This window comes from Anomaloglossus baeobatrachus, chromosome 1, assembly GCF_048569485.1.
Source record: "Anomaloglossus baeobatrachus isolate aAnoBae1 chromosome 1, aAnoBae1.hap1, whole genome shotgun sequence".
Classification (NCBI taxonomy): domain Eukaryota; kingdom Metazoa; phylum Chordata; class Amphibia; order Anura; family Aromobatidae; genus Anomaloglossus; species Anomaloglossus baeobatrachus.
In genome coordinates, this window is record NC_134353.1 from 688,800,982 (window position 1) to 688,817,529 (window position 16,548).

The following is a 16,548-nucleotide window of genomic DNA, read 5'->3' on the forward strand; positions in this document are numbered from 1 at the left end:
GTGCACGTGTGACCGCTGGTGACGCTTTTGCGCGGGCACCGACTGCTCCGTCCGCTCCTCCCATCTATTTCCTGCTGCTGAGCAGGATGGGAAGGAGGTGACGTCCGGTCATCTGGCCAGCGAGCGCTTGCGCAGAACGCTGGAGGAAGAGGGGAAAGTGCGGTCACGAGGTTATGGGCAGCACTTGCTGATGACACACACAGCGCCGCCCATAACCTCGTGCCCGCGCAAAGTGTCACTAGCGGTCACACGTGCACACAGTGCACGGCACCGCTACAGTAGCACAGCGCATGCGCGGGACCACGGGCGCCCAGGGGCGGCGTCCTGAGGTTTGAAATTCAGCGTTCGGGGGCGGTGTAGATCGGCAGGAGGACAGCAACGTACATCAGGCAGCCCGCCCCCATGGAAGATTTAAGAAATTTGCATACGAAAAGGTACAAGTTTGTAAAGTATTTATTTTGGAATAAAAGGGGCCACAAAAACTATAGGAAGCTTCCTAGAATGCAGCCCAGGAGTTGCAGAGGGGGTAACTTTTAGCTTTATAGCTAAATTTCTGATGACAGGTTCCCTTTAAAGGGATTGTCCATAATGGCATAAACATCTCTATTTTTTAGTGCACAAAAAGTGGCAATGTGGACTATATGCTGTGTCTTGAATTGCAGGTCATACTCATTTAAATAAATGGGATGGAGAAGCAATATCAGGAAAAGCAATACCAGATAACAGCTATAACTAACCTTTTTTTTCCTCATTTTGAGGAATAAACTTAAAAAGACCTCCAATGAAGATTTTTGTGCCTTAAATCTGTGTATATGTGTATGTAGTGTAGTGTATGTGTTAACCCCTTCACGACCAAGAACATATATATACGTTCTTGGCTGTGTCTGTGTATATGTGTATGCAGTGTAGTGTATGTATTAATCCCTTCATGGCCGTGGCTGAGTCTGTCTATGTATATGTATTGTAGTGTATGTGTTAATATACTCTCCTATCGCCACCTTCTCTGGGATCCAGCGACATTATGCTCCTCCTTTGTGACCATACCGCTTTTCATACACTCTGGATCACACTGCTATGTGTGAGCCAGAATTATCTTTTACATTGTAAGCCTCTAAAGCTTTGTTCTGATGCTCCATGTAAAAGCCACTTCGGGGATCACGTAGAACTTAGCTTGATCCGCAGAGTCTGCAGAGAGGTGATGTCACTAAGAAAAGGAGCAAAACGGTGCTAGAAAAAGTGGCGATAGGTGAGTATATTAGTATACTCACTATATTACATGCACATATACACAAATTTAAGGAAAACAATCTTCATGGGAATGCTTCTTTAAGATAATGAGGCATATAAAATCACTTCTATGTGATTCTGTATTTTTTGGGGATATCTGGGGTAATATAACTACCTTTACTATGTATAAAGAATGATAAAAATTGATATGCACATATCTATTGTGATGTTCCATCCATAAGCAGCAACCATGCCCTAATATACTGTATGCTGATGCGTTTTAAGCCAGGCTATTCTAACCATAGTAATACTGACCCTGGTTTAAAATAATAAAAAAAAAAAATTAAAATAGGCTAGCTTATCCATTACTGCATAACTATAACAAATTTGTAAAATATTTTATATTAAAATAAGCACTGCTTATGCATTTTACAAGACAGATGCTAAGGTGGAATGTCAACAGCTATGCTGGGTATCGGCATCTCATATTGACAGTTAGCGTTTTGTGATCCCCCTTGCAAAAAGATCCTTCATAATTTTCAGTTTTAAAATACAAAAATAAGCATTTCTTTAAATAACTTAGTTGCTTCAAACAATAAAGTATGATAAAGCGTCTAAATATTAAAGGCACGGTTTGGCAGTAGGCAATTAGGCAATAAGAACTGTAAATAGTTGCTATATAGTCTCATTTGTCAACTCAATACTATGAAGGTATCATAGTCACTGGTGCGTTTATACCACATTCTCCTTGTGTTGCTTAAACATTCTTTAAGACCACCACTCCCTCTTAAATATGGCACTTTTGCCATTAATATGCCTTGGTCTTTGAATATAGCGGCACATATATTTTATTCTAGATTTCGCTCCGTAAGAGGTTTGGCCACTGAGGTGACTCCTTGGTCTCTGAACTGAATTCGACAGCCTTGTTTCCACATGTACGTGTCCTCATCACAAAGGCACTGTCTCGGCTTTCTTTGGCTCAAAATATGGCTACAGCAAAATACATGAAAGTATGATGCAAAAGTCCAGATAATTCCTTGTAATGCCCCTTTTGGAGTGATAACAATGTGTCTACTTCTGCCATCATTATTTTACTGACTGGGGTGGCATTATGGCCATCTTTGGTTGCACTTTGCCATCAGTGTCCAAAGTGGCATCCTTGCTTTTCTTCCTAGGAGGCTTCTTAATAGGAGTTTTCTTTATGGCTGGTTCTCCCGGTTCTTGCTTTACAGATGCCGGTTGCTCTTGACTGCTGTTTGAGTTTTGTTTCTCAAGCTGATTTCCTGTGGCTGGTACTGGCTCCGTAACTGGACTGATCATTTTCTGCAGATTGGTGGTTGTGGGCAGAATTGCTTTGCTGGACTTCTGATTGATGGCTGCAGCAGACCGCTTGGCTTTCTGTGGAGGGGTAGGTTTCTCTTTTTGGGTTTTTAGTGGGCCAATACCATTTTGATTGGTGCTGCTCTCTATTCTGTTAAGGCTTTGTGTTTTTTCTTTTAATTGGGCGGCCAGCAAGGAAGCTGCCTCGGATGATAAATGAGGATGAAGCACCTCAGCCCGAGACTTGCTGTGATCTGGACTTTTTGGAGCATCTTTATTATCACCACTCTTTTTGTCAATATGTAGGTTTCCTATTCTTTTTAGGGCATTTTGTACTGTCCCATTAATACTTTCTATGTGATCGTGGCTTTTGTTTCTGTGCTTTGACTTGGATGGCGACAGATATTCATCAGGTTTGCTCTCTGTTGTGCTCGCATCCTTCAAGTGCTTTTGCCCCTTGTCCTTATTCCTCATTATGACTTTGTCTTCATTTTTGCCTTGACCAGCAGGGCAGGTATCACTGGGGGTTCTCTTTCTGTGATCTTTAATGCCTGAATTTTGTTCTGAATGATCAGTACTAGTGGATGACTTATCTGGAGATTTATTAAATGCTGGTAGTGAATTGGACTGGTTTGCATTAAACTTGCCATGGATCCAGGAAACCTTAGGCTTTGTTGAAGGATCAGGTGGAGGTGGTTTTGTTCTTTCTGGAGATGGGGGTTTTGCACCTATAGTAGCACTCCTATTATCCATGGCAGTGTCATCTTCATCTTTTGACTGTTTAGATAACCTTGCAACTTTAGCATACAAAGCCCCACCAGTTGATCCCGAACCGCATGATGACCTTTCACTGTCAGATGATTTCAGTAATGGAGTCTCACTGTTATCAACCTGAGATGATTTAGGAGATCCAGAATCTTTTAAGTATGTATATTCTCCAGCCTCCTCCTCATTAGCCGGAGGTGTCATTTTTTCTGAGACATTAACATGCCCTTTTTCTTTGCCGTCAGTCATTGATTCTGAAAGATAGAGCATGACAGTAACATATAAGAGGCAATATCATATACAAAAAAATAATGTTATGTTGGTAATACACGGAAGGAAGTAGAGAACTACTAGATTATTGTATTCATGTGTAATGTAATATGTAAGTAGTAATACATCTGTAAGTTTCATAAAAGCATCCGCCATGTTGGAAAAGATGTATTTTCTTCAGAGTTCACAAAAGTACTGAAGTCAGTTTTCACATCGACTTTTTTTGTGTGCTAGTGACCTGTGAAGAGTGAAGTGTGTGTGGACATTGTATGGAAGTTATGTAGACAGTGTCCATCCATGTCTCTCCAATCTTGATTGACATCCCCAGGCCGCTGTAGTTATCACTGGGCTCTTCCTGCATATTCTTTGTTTCTACTCCCCATGCATGCGCAGTGCAGTAAGGTGTAAAGGGGTAAAGGGGTATTCCCATCTCCAATATCCTTTCCCAATATGTAGTAGGCTTAATAATAAGAATATTAGCAAATACCTCCAATTGGAAATACAGTGGTACCTCGGTTTTCATTGACATCGGTTATCGTTGGTTTTGGTTTTCGTTGATTTTTGCACTAAAATTTGCTTCAGCTTTCATTGATGGCCTTGGTTTTCGTTGATTGCCTCGGTTTTCGTTTGTTTTTGTCTGCATGCCTACGTGACTACACCGCTAATTTTGAGACACACATGCTCTGTGTGTAATTATGTGAGTATCACCCAACTCATCAGTTTCAAAATGTATGTAACAAATGTAAAATAAAATGTATTTATTCTTTATATTACTATTTTATATTAATTTAATATTCATGTTATATTAATTTCTTATTGTTTTCAGTATTAAACACTATCCTTATTCTCTATAAAATGTGTTTTTTGTATGTATTTTAGATTTTAGAGTGTCTAAAACAAATTAATTGGATTTACATTGATTCCTATGGAAATAATTGCTTCGGTTTTCATTGATTGTATGCAGATGGATTATCAACGAAAACTGATGTATCACTAGTATAGTTCTCCTCTTATGGCCATGTCTGTTTCCTCATGTGCAGGGCATTAGAGCTTGGGTATGTCCACTCATATACTGCTAATTAGTTGCTCATGGTTGTAACCATGGATACCTAACGGCAATGCCCAACACATGAGGTAAGAGAAATGGCTATATGACGAGAAATATACTACATTTCTAATTGGAGGTATTTGCTAATATTCTTATTACTACATCTACTACATTTTGGGATAGGATCTTGGTGATGGGAATACCCCTTTAAGTCATAAATATTAAACCTTACTTTAGTTCTGATGCCCAGGGAGTACTTGTCAACAGCACGTGTACAAGTGACTGGTGGTGACTAAAATGGCTGATTCTTCTTAAGTCAGTGGGTACAAAGTTTAGCAAAATGCTAAGCACCTCTGATGGTGGATGAATAGATCTCTCCAGCAAGTGCCTTTCATACATTCTTTTCAATGGAACAGTGAAAGCATCAAACAACACCCATGAAATGCATTTCTAGGTACATTGTTCTAAAGAGAATTTGTCTCCATGTTTTTTGCAGCCTCAACAAAAATTAAGGGCAGGCACTCTGATTATAAGGCTGGGTCATATACAGTGCCTACAAGTAGTATTCAACCCCCTGCAGATTTACAGTTAGGTCCAGAAATATTTGGACAGTGACACAAGTTTTGTTATTTTAGCTGTTTACAAAAACATGTTCAGAAATACAATTATATATATAATATGGGCTGAAAGTGCACACTCCCAGCTGCAATATGAGAGTTTTCACATCCAAATCGGAGAAAGGGTTTAGGAATCATAGCTCTGTAATGCATAGCCTCCTCTTTTTCAAGGGACCAAAAGTAATTGGACAAGGGACTCTAAGGGCTGCAATTAACTCTGAAGGCGTCTCGCTCGTTAACCTGTAATCAATGAAGTAGTTAAAAGGTCTGGGGTTGATTACAGGTGTGTGGTTTTGCATTTGGAAGCTGTTGCTGTGACCAGACAACATGCGGTCTAAGGAACTCTCAATTGAGGTGAAGCAGAACATCCTGAGGTTGAAAAAAAAGAAAAAATCCATCAGAGAGATAGCAGACATGCTTGGAGTAGCAAAATCAACAGTCGGGTACATTCTGAGAAAAAAGGAATTGACTGGTGAGCTTGGGAACTCAAAAAGGCCTGGGCGTCCACGGATGACAACAGTGGTGGATGATCGCCGCATACTTTCTTTGGTGAAGAAGAACCCGTTCACAACATCAACTGAAGTCCAGAACACTCTCAGTGAAGTAGGTGTATCTGTCTCTAAGTCTACAGTAAAGAGAAGACTCCATGAAAGTAAATACAAAGGGTTCACATCTAGATGCAAACCATTCATCAATTCCAAAAATAGACAGGCCAGAGTTAAATTTGCTGAAAAACACCTCATGAAGCCAGCTCAGTTCTGGAAAAGTATTCTATGGACAGATGAGACCAAGATCAACCTGTACCAGAATGATGGGAAGAAAAAAGTTTGGAGAAGAAAGGGAACGGCACATGATCCAAGGCACACCACATCCTCTGTAAAACATGGTGGAGGCAACGTGATGGCATGGACATGCATGGCTTTTAATGGCACTGGGTCACTTGTGTTTATTAATGACATAACAGCAGACAAGAGTAGCCGGATGAATTCTGAAGTGTACCGGGATATACTTGCAGCCCAGATTCAGCCAAATGCCGCAAAGTTGATCGGACGACGCTTCATAGTACAGATGGACAATGACCCCAAGCATACAGCCAAAGCTACCCAGGAGTTCATGAGTGCAAAAAAGTGGAACATTCTGCAATGGCCAAGTCAATCACCAGATCTTAACCTAATTGAGCATGCATTTCACTTGCTCAAATCCAGACTTAAGACGGAAAGACCCACAAACAAGCAAGACCTGAAGGCTGCGGCTGTAAAGGCCTGGCAAAGCATTAAGAAGGAAGAAACCCAGCGTTTGGTGATGTCCATGGGTTCCAGACTTAAGGCAGTGATTGCCTCCAAAGGATTCGCAACAAAATATTGAAAATAAAAATATTTTGTTTGGGTTTGGTTTATTTGTCCAATTACTTTTGACCTCCTAAAATGTGGAGTGTTTGTAAAGAAATGTGTACAATTCCTACAATTTCTATCAGATATTTTTGTTCAAACCTTCAAATTAAACGTTACAATCTGCACTTGAATTCTGTTGTAGAGGTTTCATTTCAAATCCAATGTGGTGGCATGCAGAGCCCAACTCGCGAAAATTGTGTCACTGTCCAAATATTTCTGGACCTAACTGTAGCAGGTTTGATAAGATGCAAATAAGTTAGAGCCTGCAAACTTCAAACAAGAGCAGGATGTATTAACAGATGCATAAACCTTACAAACCAACAAGTTATGTTGCTCAGTTAAATTTTAATAAATTTTCAACATAAAAGTGTGGGTCAATTATTATTCAACCCCTAGGTTTAATATTTTGTGGAATAACCCTTGTTTGCAATTACAGCTAATAATCGTCTTTTATAAGACCTGATCAGGCCGGCACAGGTCTCTGGAGTTATCTTGGCCCACTCCTCCATGCAGATCTTCTCCAAGTTATCTAGGTTCTTTGGGTGTCTCATGTGGACTTTAATCTTGAGCTCCTTCCACAAGTTTTCAATTGGGTTAAGGTCAGGAGACTGACTAGGCCACTGCAACACCTTGATTTTTTCCCTCTTGAACCAGGCCTTGGTTTTCTTAGCTGTGTGCTTTGGGTCGTTGTCTTGTTGGAAGATGAAATGACGACCCATCTTAAGATCCTTGATGGAGGAGTGGAGGTTCTTGGCCAAAATCTCCAGGTAGGCCGTGCTATCCATCTTCCCATGGATGCGGACCAGATGGCCCGGCCCCTTGGCTGAGAAACAGCCCCACAGCATGATGCTGCCACCACCATGCTTGACTGTAGGGATGGTATTCTTGGGGTCGTATGCAGTGCCATCCAGTCTCCAAACGTCACGTGTGTGGTTGGCACCAAAATCTCGATCTTGGTCTCATCAGACCAGAGAACCTTGAACCAGTCTGTCTCAGAGTCCTCAAAGTGATCATGAGCAAACTGTAGATGAACCTTGAAATGACGCTTTGAAAGTAAAGGTACCTTACGGGCTCGTCTGGAACGGAGACCATTGCGGTGGAGTACGTTACTTATGGTATTGACTGAAACCAATGTCCCCACTGCCATGAGATCTTCCCGGAGCTCCTTCCTTGTTGTCCTTGGGTTAGCCTTGACTCTTCGGACAAGCCTGGCCTCGGCACGGGTGGAAACTTTCAAAGGCTGTCCAGGCCGTGGAAGGCTAACAGTAGTTCCATAAGCCTTCCACTTCCGTATGATGCTCCCAACAATGGAGACAGGTAGGCCCAACTCCTTGGAAAGGGTTTTGTACCCCTTGCCAGCCTTGTGACCCTCCACGGTCTTGTCTCTGATGGCCTTGGAATGCTCCTTTGTCTTTCCCATGTTGACCAAGTATGAGTGCTGTTCACAAGTTTAGGGAGGGTCTTAATTAGTCAGAAAAGGCTGGAAAAAGAGATAATTAATCCAAACATGTGAAGCTCATTGTTCTTTGTGCCTATAGATCTGAAAATAAGGAGCGCTGATAGTGTAACACCAAAGTGATCAGTGGGGTATACCTGGAAAATATACACTCACCTGGATCAGTTGTGACAGTCACAACCACTAGTGCGCATGAGATAATGGCGTCTGCTGCAGCCCCACGTGGATGAGCATACAAGATAAGGCAGAAAAGGGGTTAATGCTGCGCATCAGCCAAATGAAGACGTATAATGTTGATGAAGATGAGTATTCTTTTATTTCATAGGTCAATGAAATTACCTATGAAATAAAAGAATACTCATCTTCATCAACATTATACGTCTTCATTTGGCTGATGCGCAGCATTAACCCCTTTTCTGCCTTATCTTGTATGTTCTTTGTGCCTGAAATATTTCTTAATACTTTAGGGGAACCAAACAGAATTCTTGTGGTTTGAGGGGTTGAATAATAAATGACCCTCTGAATAAACTTTTCACAATTTAAAAAAAAAAAAAAAAAAAAAGAAATAACATTCTTTTTTGCTGCAGTGCATTTCACACATCCAGGCTGATCCACAGTCCAAATGTCACAATGCCAAGTTAATTCCGAATGTGTAAACCTGCTAAATCTGCAGGAGGTTGAATACTACTTGTAGGCACTGTACAGAGTTTCATGCTGTAGCTTTGGTAAAACACTGTGCTATCTGCTGCAGCTCTTGTTATTCTTGTAGAGATAATCTTCAGCAATATGATTCTTGATATTTATTAGGAACTCCAGCTATCATTACCCTCCACCATTGATTGGCAGATTTCTGCCTATGCACATTGCAGGCTGAACGTTATCAATCAATGGTGCTGACAGAGTTAAACAGCTGATTATTGAAAGGACTAGTAGAAGAAAAAGTATTTTATCAAACTACAGCAAGCAAAGCTTGTAAATGTCATACTCGTATAATTAGGGTCAGTGATCCCATTTTATGGCTATCCTCAAAGTTGGAAAGAATAAACCTGGTGATAGATTCTCTAATAGCATTTTCTAGATGATCATCTTGTAGATGAAAACATTTACGATGCCACAATCACATGTTATAATGTCACACGTGCATACATTTATATTTTATATATTAGAATTATTATACCGCAGAATTTGTAATCTCGCTCACCCTCATGAGGCACACAGTACACGGGGCCATCATCTGTGGTATCAAAGGATGAGAAAGAACCTCGCGATGACCAGGAAGGAGATGGCTGCTCTGCAACAGATGGTGGTTCAATGAAGCTGCAATTAAACGTATTCTCCATGTCATGGTGAGCCACTGAAATAAAACATAAAGCAAACTGATTATGTGGCTGGAATGATTTCAAAAGACCAACATGGCAACAGCAATCACAATTCTTCAGTTATTGTATCCTGCATATACTACTGAGCACCAGGGGGTAGCGCCAAGCTCAATCAACCAACAGAAAATGAAGCCAATATCAACTGTTGATATGAGTACAGCATGTATACCATTAATAATTAAGAAAAAGACACAGAGTGAGATAGTGACTGCTAGGGAAGGATAATAAATGATAAATCCCACTCATCACAAGAATACAAGCACTTTATAAGTCAGTGCACACCTGAGATTAGTCACTATACAGTACTGGTCAAAAGTGTGTACACACTAAAGGCAGTAAAAGCACAAATGAACACACAAGGATGCAAAGAGTAATGAAATACTGTACATGTGAAAGAATCCACACTATGTATTAAACCTTATTTTCCTCCAAGTACACCATTTTTCTCTGATGATAGCTTTACACCACCCTGACATTCTCTCAAACAACATCAGGTAGCCTGCTGGAATAGCCTCCAATGATCAGGTGTGCTTCATGAAAAATGTATTTATGAAATCAATGGCTTTCAGATAATATTTGTGACCATCAGTTGTGTCTTGCAGAAGCAATGTTGGTATATGGTCCCATACAGTGCTGAGCTCTATTGCAGAGCTGTTCTAAGCCAGAAAATGGCAAGAACCACTCAACTAAGCAAAGAAAAGTGAAAAACAGTTCATCATTTCTTTAAGACATGAAAGTCAGTTAATACAGAAAATTTCTAGAACCTAGAATGTATCCTCAAGTGCAGTCATGAATATCATCCATGGCTATGATAAAACTGGTTTTTATGAGGATCGCTTCAGGAAACGAAAACTAAGTATCATCTTTGCTGCAGAGAATCATCATTTATCAGAGTCAAATAATGCAAACTGATAGCATCTTAGAACAGCCCTCAAGTGCACAGACATCAAGTAGCACACACATCCCAAGTAGCAGGCACATCCCAACATCAACTGTCCATAGAAGACTGAAAGGCAGCTGAATCTTTTAATAGCTGAAAAGAAGCCAGTAGATAGATAGATGGATAGATAAAGAGATTGATATCCTGAAGCTATATAATGTCACAACCAAGGGTGTAACGATCACGGTCGCAGGGATCGCGACCGGGCTGGTGGCCCAGGGGGCCCGTGGACCCAAGCACCTGTTTCAGCTGGATGTGCAGCCTAGAGCATGCATTCAGCTGAAATGCATTGCAGCACACAGACCTGTAAGGTCGCTGCCCTGCAATGTGCCAGCCACCGAATAAGAATGAATAAGAATATCAATTTTCACTGCTCCCTACATCCATACTCCCGCCCCAACTCTTCGCACTGAAGATGGTGCTGAGAGATGTATGGGATTATGCGTGTGGGGACCAGTGAATATTCATGTTCTTTAATAGCAGCACACGTGAACGCCTAGCAGCCAGCTTCCTGCAGCAGCTGGGCTGCAATGGATATTCCCTGCTCCCCATGCCCATAATCCCAAGCGTGGGGAGCAGCAAATATGTCGGTAACCAACAGGGGTGTAAGTGGGCACGCATGGCAGTGACATCATGCACTGCGTCTTTTACATGTTGAGGTCAGTTACCAGCAAGACAGCACCGGAGGACAATTAAATAAATTGGTAAACCAGGGAAAGAGTCAGGGAGTGTTTGTTAATCCCTTAATGACCTGTCGAGTTTTCATTTTTCCGCTTTCATTTTTTACTCAACTTATTCAAAGAGCCATAGCATTTATTTTTCCATCTATATAGCAGTACAAGGCCTTGTGTTTTGTAGGATGAGTTGTAATCTTGAATAACACCATTCATTTTATAATATGATGCAATGGTAAGATGGATAAAAGATTCCAAGTGCTGTGAAATAGCAAAAAAAAAGTTAAAGGGGTGGTTCACCCATATTTTTTATTTTCTAGATCATTATTATATTGAGAAACAAAGTTTCTCTCAAATACCTTATGTTGGCAATAGTGCCTGTGAGAGGCGCTATTGCAGACCGCTGTTCCCTCCGTGACCTCGGGGATCCGGTGACGTCACGTCAAGTTCCTGACACTGTGGCCAGCCGCAGTGTCCATGAGTGATGGGCTGTGGGCGGTGTTTCACTGCTCGTCACATCACATCTGCTCTCTCCTCCCTCACAGCAGAGCGCTGCAAGCAGGAGACACACTGGACTGTGACAAGCGGTGAAACACTTCCCACAGCCCAGTGACTCAGGAAGACTGGGGGCACAGCAGAGCGCTGCAAGCAGGAGACACACTGGGCTGTGACAAGCGGTGAAACACTTCCCACAGCCCAGTGACTCAGGAAGACTGGGGGCACAGCAGAGCGCTGCAAGCAGGAGACACACTGGGCTGTGACAAGCGGTGAAACACTTCCCACAGCCCAGTGACTCAGGAAGACTGGGGGCACAGCAGAGCGCTGCAAGCAGGAGACACACTGGGCTGTGACAAGCGGTGAAACACTTCCCACAGCCCAGTGACTCAGGAAGACTGGGTCCGGCCGCGGTGTCCATGAGTGATGGGCTGTGGGCGGTGTTTCACCGCTCGTCACAGCCCATCTGTTCCCTGCTCCCTCACAGCAGAGCGCTGCAAGCAGGAGACACTCTGGGCTGTGATGAGCGATGAAACACCGCCCACAGCCCAGTGAGTTAGGAAGACTGTGGCCGACCGCGGTGATTTCCCGTGATCCCGAATTTGACGTGACGTCACCAGATCCCAGAGGTCATGGAGACGGGGGTCAGGCGAGGGGAACAGCGGGCTTTAAGTTATGCAAATGTTTTCGGCTTTTTTATTTACAGTGCTCATTTTTCCTTCAACTAGCCTGGCAATATGATTTCCTAGGTGAGTATGATTACGTAGATATCAAGCATGTACAGTTTTTGTTTTATTTATGTGGTGAAAATAAATTCTGAAATTTGGAAAAAAACAAAAAACAAACCAATCCTTCCTTGTGTCACAACTTTCCGAGAGCGGTAACATTCTCAATTTTTGGGATCTGGGGCTTTGCAAAGGCTGATTTTTGCAACCTGAGCTAGTGTTTTTATTGATATTATTTTGGGGTATACAGTTGAAACCAGAAGTTTACATACACTGTCTAAAAAGATATACAGTATATGCATGTTTTTCAGACTCGGACATGAAATCAGAATAAACCTTTCTCGTTTTTGGTCAAGTAGGATTTCCAAAATTATTTTTATTGGACAAATGCCAGAATAATAAGAGAGAGAATGTTTTAAGGCATGTTTTAAGTCAAAAGTTTAAATACACTTCATTAGTATTTGGTACCATTGCCCTTTACCTGCATGACTTGGGTCAAACGTTTTGGATCTCCTTCCATAAGCTTCTCACAATAGTTGGTAGGAATTTGGACCCATTCCTCCTGACTGGTGATGACAGTCTGGTGGGTCCCCGTTATCATTTTTTAAAAATCCGGTTCCGGTCCGGAATCTGGTCCCCATATAAGTCTATGGGGATCAGAATCAGGAGATTAAAAATGTTGGTAGAAGGGATGCGGAAATAGGAGCATGTGCGCTCTACTTACCGAGGATCTGTCATGGCGGTACGCTGCTTCCAGCTTGCGACTCACTTCAGGAGCAGCTAATTAACTTTCATTGAATATGCACTGTTTTCCCCACCCACCGGTGCCTGTGATTTGTTGCAGTCAAACATGCCTCCACACTGACTGCTGACTGCTTCCAATCACAGGCACTATGCTCGTCTATATCATAGGCCGGGGTCCCACTTGTGTATGGCATCCGATGCGAGAGCATCAGATGTGATATGCTAATGACCCTCACCTCACGCTCTGCTTTGAGTGTGAGCCATGTGTCATGTGACATGTGAGAGGGATTAATCTCCCCATCTCCTCCATTATCAACCTGTGCGTATATCGCACTGCACTTGGGTGTCATCTGAGTGCAGTCCGATGTTTCTCTCACACACATAGACACATAGAGTTGTATGGGTGCGAGTGATAGGAGACTTGCAGACAATCGCAACATGCGATTTTTTTCTTCAGTCTGATTGGTTCTGAGGAAATACTCACAGATGTGAGCTGCAGCACTGTCTTACAGGTGGCCGAGTGCAATGCGGCCACATGTAACCGCCTGTGATTGGTTGCAGGCAGATGATGTTACACAGGCTGGGAGCATATCTGACTGCTACCAATCACAGAAACCAGGCGGCCGGTGGGCAGGGAAAGCAGTGCATATGGATGAGCAATGATGAGTGGCTCAGGAAGTGAAGGAGAGGCCGCAGGAGCGTGCGAGAGCAGTGTACAGCTTTGCAGGAGCAGTGTACAGCTGCAATGGAGCCTTGATAAGTATGAAGCACTCGCTTTATTCTTATTTTCTTTAGTTTTCCTTATTTTTTTTCTTAATTTCTCAAGTGCTGATTCCAGATCAAACACGAGGAATCCCGGGCCCAGACCAGTACCCGGGCCCCTTTGACACCGCGCGGATCTTGACTTTTACAGTCCTGGTCCGCTCAACACTACTCCTGACAGAATTGGTTTAACTGAGCCATGTTTGTAGGTTGCCTTGCACGCCTTGGATTGAGATCAGGGCTTTGTGATGGCGACGCCAAACAATTTTATTTCTTTATGATGCCATCTATTTTGTGAAGGTGGAAATGGAAAAAAATTTGCGGTGTGTGGTGCGCTGCTGATCAAAAAAGATAGGCAGTGACAATGAGGCTGACGAAAATATTTTATTGGTTATAAGTAATAATAATGGGAATAAAGGACACTTTTTCTTTTCTTTGTATCTATTTTGTGAAGTGCACCTGTCCCTCCTGCAGCAAAACAACCCCACAACATGACGCTGCCACCACCGTGTTTCACAGTTGGAATGGTGATCTTTGGTTTCAAAGCTCCTCCCTTTTTCCTCCAAACGTAATGATGGTCAATATGGCCAAACAGTTCAATTTTAGTTTCGTCACAGACCATAGGACATGTCTCCAAAAATTAAGATCTATATTCCTGTGTGCATTTGCAAACATTAACCTGGCTTTTTTTATGTTTCTTTTGGAGTATTAGCTTTTTCCTGGCAGTTTTGCCTTTCAGCCCATGTTGATAAAGTACTCGTGTCACTGTGGATAATGACACAATCTTACTAGCTTCCGCCAGCATCTTCACAAGGTCTTTCGCTATTGTTCTTGGGTTGATATGCCCATGTCTGACCAAAGCACGTTAATCTCTGGTACACAAAACCCATCTCCTTCCTGAGTGGTATGATGGCTGAAAATTCCCATTTTGTTTGTACTTGTGTATCATTTTTTATACAGATGAACGAGGCACCTTCAGGTATCTGGAAATTGCACAATTGCACGCAAGAATGAACCAGAATTGTGCAAGTCCACAATTCTCTTCCTGAGATCTTGGCTGATTTCTTTAGACTTTCCCATGATGCTACAGAAAGAAGCAATGTGTTTCAGGTGTGCATTAAAATAAATCCACATATGTGTCTCTAATTAACTCATATGTTGCCAATAAACGTATCAGAAGCCTCCAAAGACAGGACATCATCATATGGGCTGTTCCATATTCTTTAAAGGCATAGTACTCTTAGAGTATGAAAACTTTTGACTTTTCAGGAAGTAATAAAAATGCCTTAAAACATTTTTTCTCTCTCATTATTCTTGCATTTGACAAATAAAAATAATTTTGGTAATCCTAATTGACCTAAAATGGGAAAGGTTTATTCTGATTTCATGTCAGGTAGTGAGAAAAACATGCATGTGGTTTTTTTTCTGGTTTCAACTGTATGTAGAGTATTACAATTTAAAGGGAAGCAATCACCAGGATTTTCATATATAACCTAAAGCCAGAGCTATACTGGCACTATCAGGCTGATTCTCTACATACCTGTAGTGGTCAGCTCGGATGTTTAGGTTTTGAAATCCAAAAAAGTAACTTTTATAAAATTAGCTGCGTGTTGAGTGACAGCGGCTGAGAAGCAGATAATATCTGGGGGGTAGTCATAGTTATCCCCTTTGTTAGAATTAGCATAAGTATTATACAAACAATTCACTTTGTCTGCTGCAGGACCTGTGTGAGGTCACACCCATGTGACCTGGTATCCACCTTTGTTGGCTGAGGCCCCGCCCCTTCTGGTCACATGGGTATGACCTCACACAGGTCCTGCAAGAGACAAAGTGAATTGTTTGTATAATACTTATGCTAATTCTAACAGGGGGAGAGGATAAGTATGAACATTTTATCTGCTCCATTGCTGCTGTCACTCAACAAGCAGCTAATTTTATAAAGTTTACTTTTTTGGATTTCAAAACCTAAACAGCCGAGCTGACTACTACAGGTATGTAGAGAATCAGCCTGATAGTGCCTGTATAGCACTGACTTTAGGCTATATGTGAAAATCCTGGTGATTGGTTCCCTTTAACTTGTAATAGTTGAAATTAAAATATTATAAATTACAATTTTATGATAAATAAATAATATTATATTTTAATTTAAACTATTAAAAGTTACATTTTAATTTCTTCACATATCTTTCCCCCCTTCCTATTTTTGAGTAAATATATTATGATCCTCATATAGCCTTTTAAATACATTATGAGCCCCAGTTAGCCTCTTATGTACAGCCTGAGCCCCAACATAGCCACCTATATACATTTCAGAGTCCCACATAGCCTCTTAAATACAGCATAAGCCCTCTCATAGACTCCTACATACATTATGAGTCCCACATGTCATTCTATATACATTATGAGCTTCACATAGCCTCCTAAATACATTATGAGCCCCATTTAGTTTCATATATACAGCTTGAGCCCTCACATAGCCTCTTATATACGTTATGATACCCCATGTAGCCTTCTATATACATTTCTGAACCCCCATATAGCATCCTATGTACAGTATGAGCCCCCACACCGCCTCCTACATACATACAAACATCCCACACTCATGGAAAAAAAAAAAACACATACTCACCTTGCTCCTGTTTCTCAGGCACTCAGCTCTGATCTCTGGGGCACTGACCCTCTGCATAGTGCACATGATGATGTGACATCATTGTGGCTGACGTACCTCACACTGA

General features: G+C 41.7%; 1 protein-coding gene across 1 annotated transcript in view; it reads right to left on the reverse strand.

Moving 5' to 3' along the window:
• Positions 1–577: 577 nt before the first annotated feature.
• Positions 578–16,548, reverse strand: part of SCARF2 (scavenger receptor class F member 2) — a 290,316-nt gene continuing 274,345 nt past the window's right edge. The window contains exons 10-11 of the mRNA XM_075320198.1: positions 9,296–9,448; positions 578–3,566 (exon numbers count right to left, since the gene is read on the reverse strand). Coding sequence (XP_075176313.1) covers positions 2,314–3,566; positions 9,296–9,448 — 1,406 coding nt within the window. The 3' untranslated portion in view covers positions 578–2,313. The remainder of the gene's footprint in view (positions 3,567–9,295; positions 9,449–16,548) is intronic.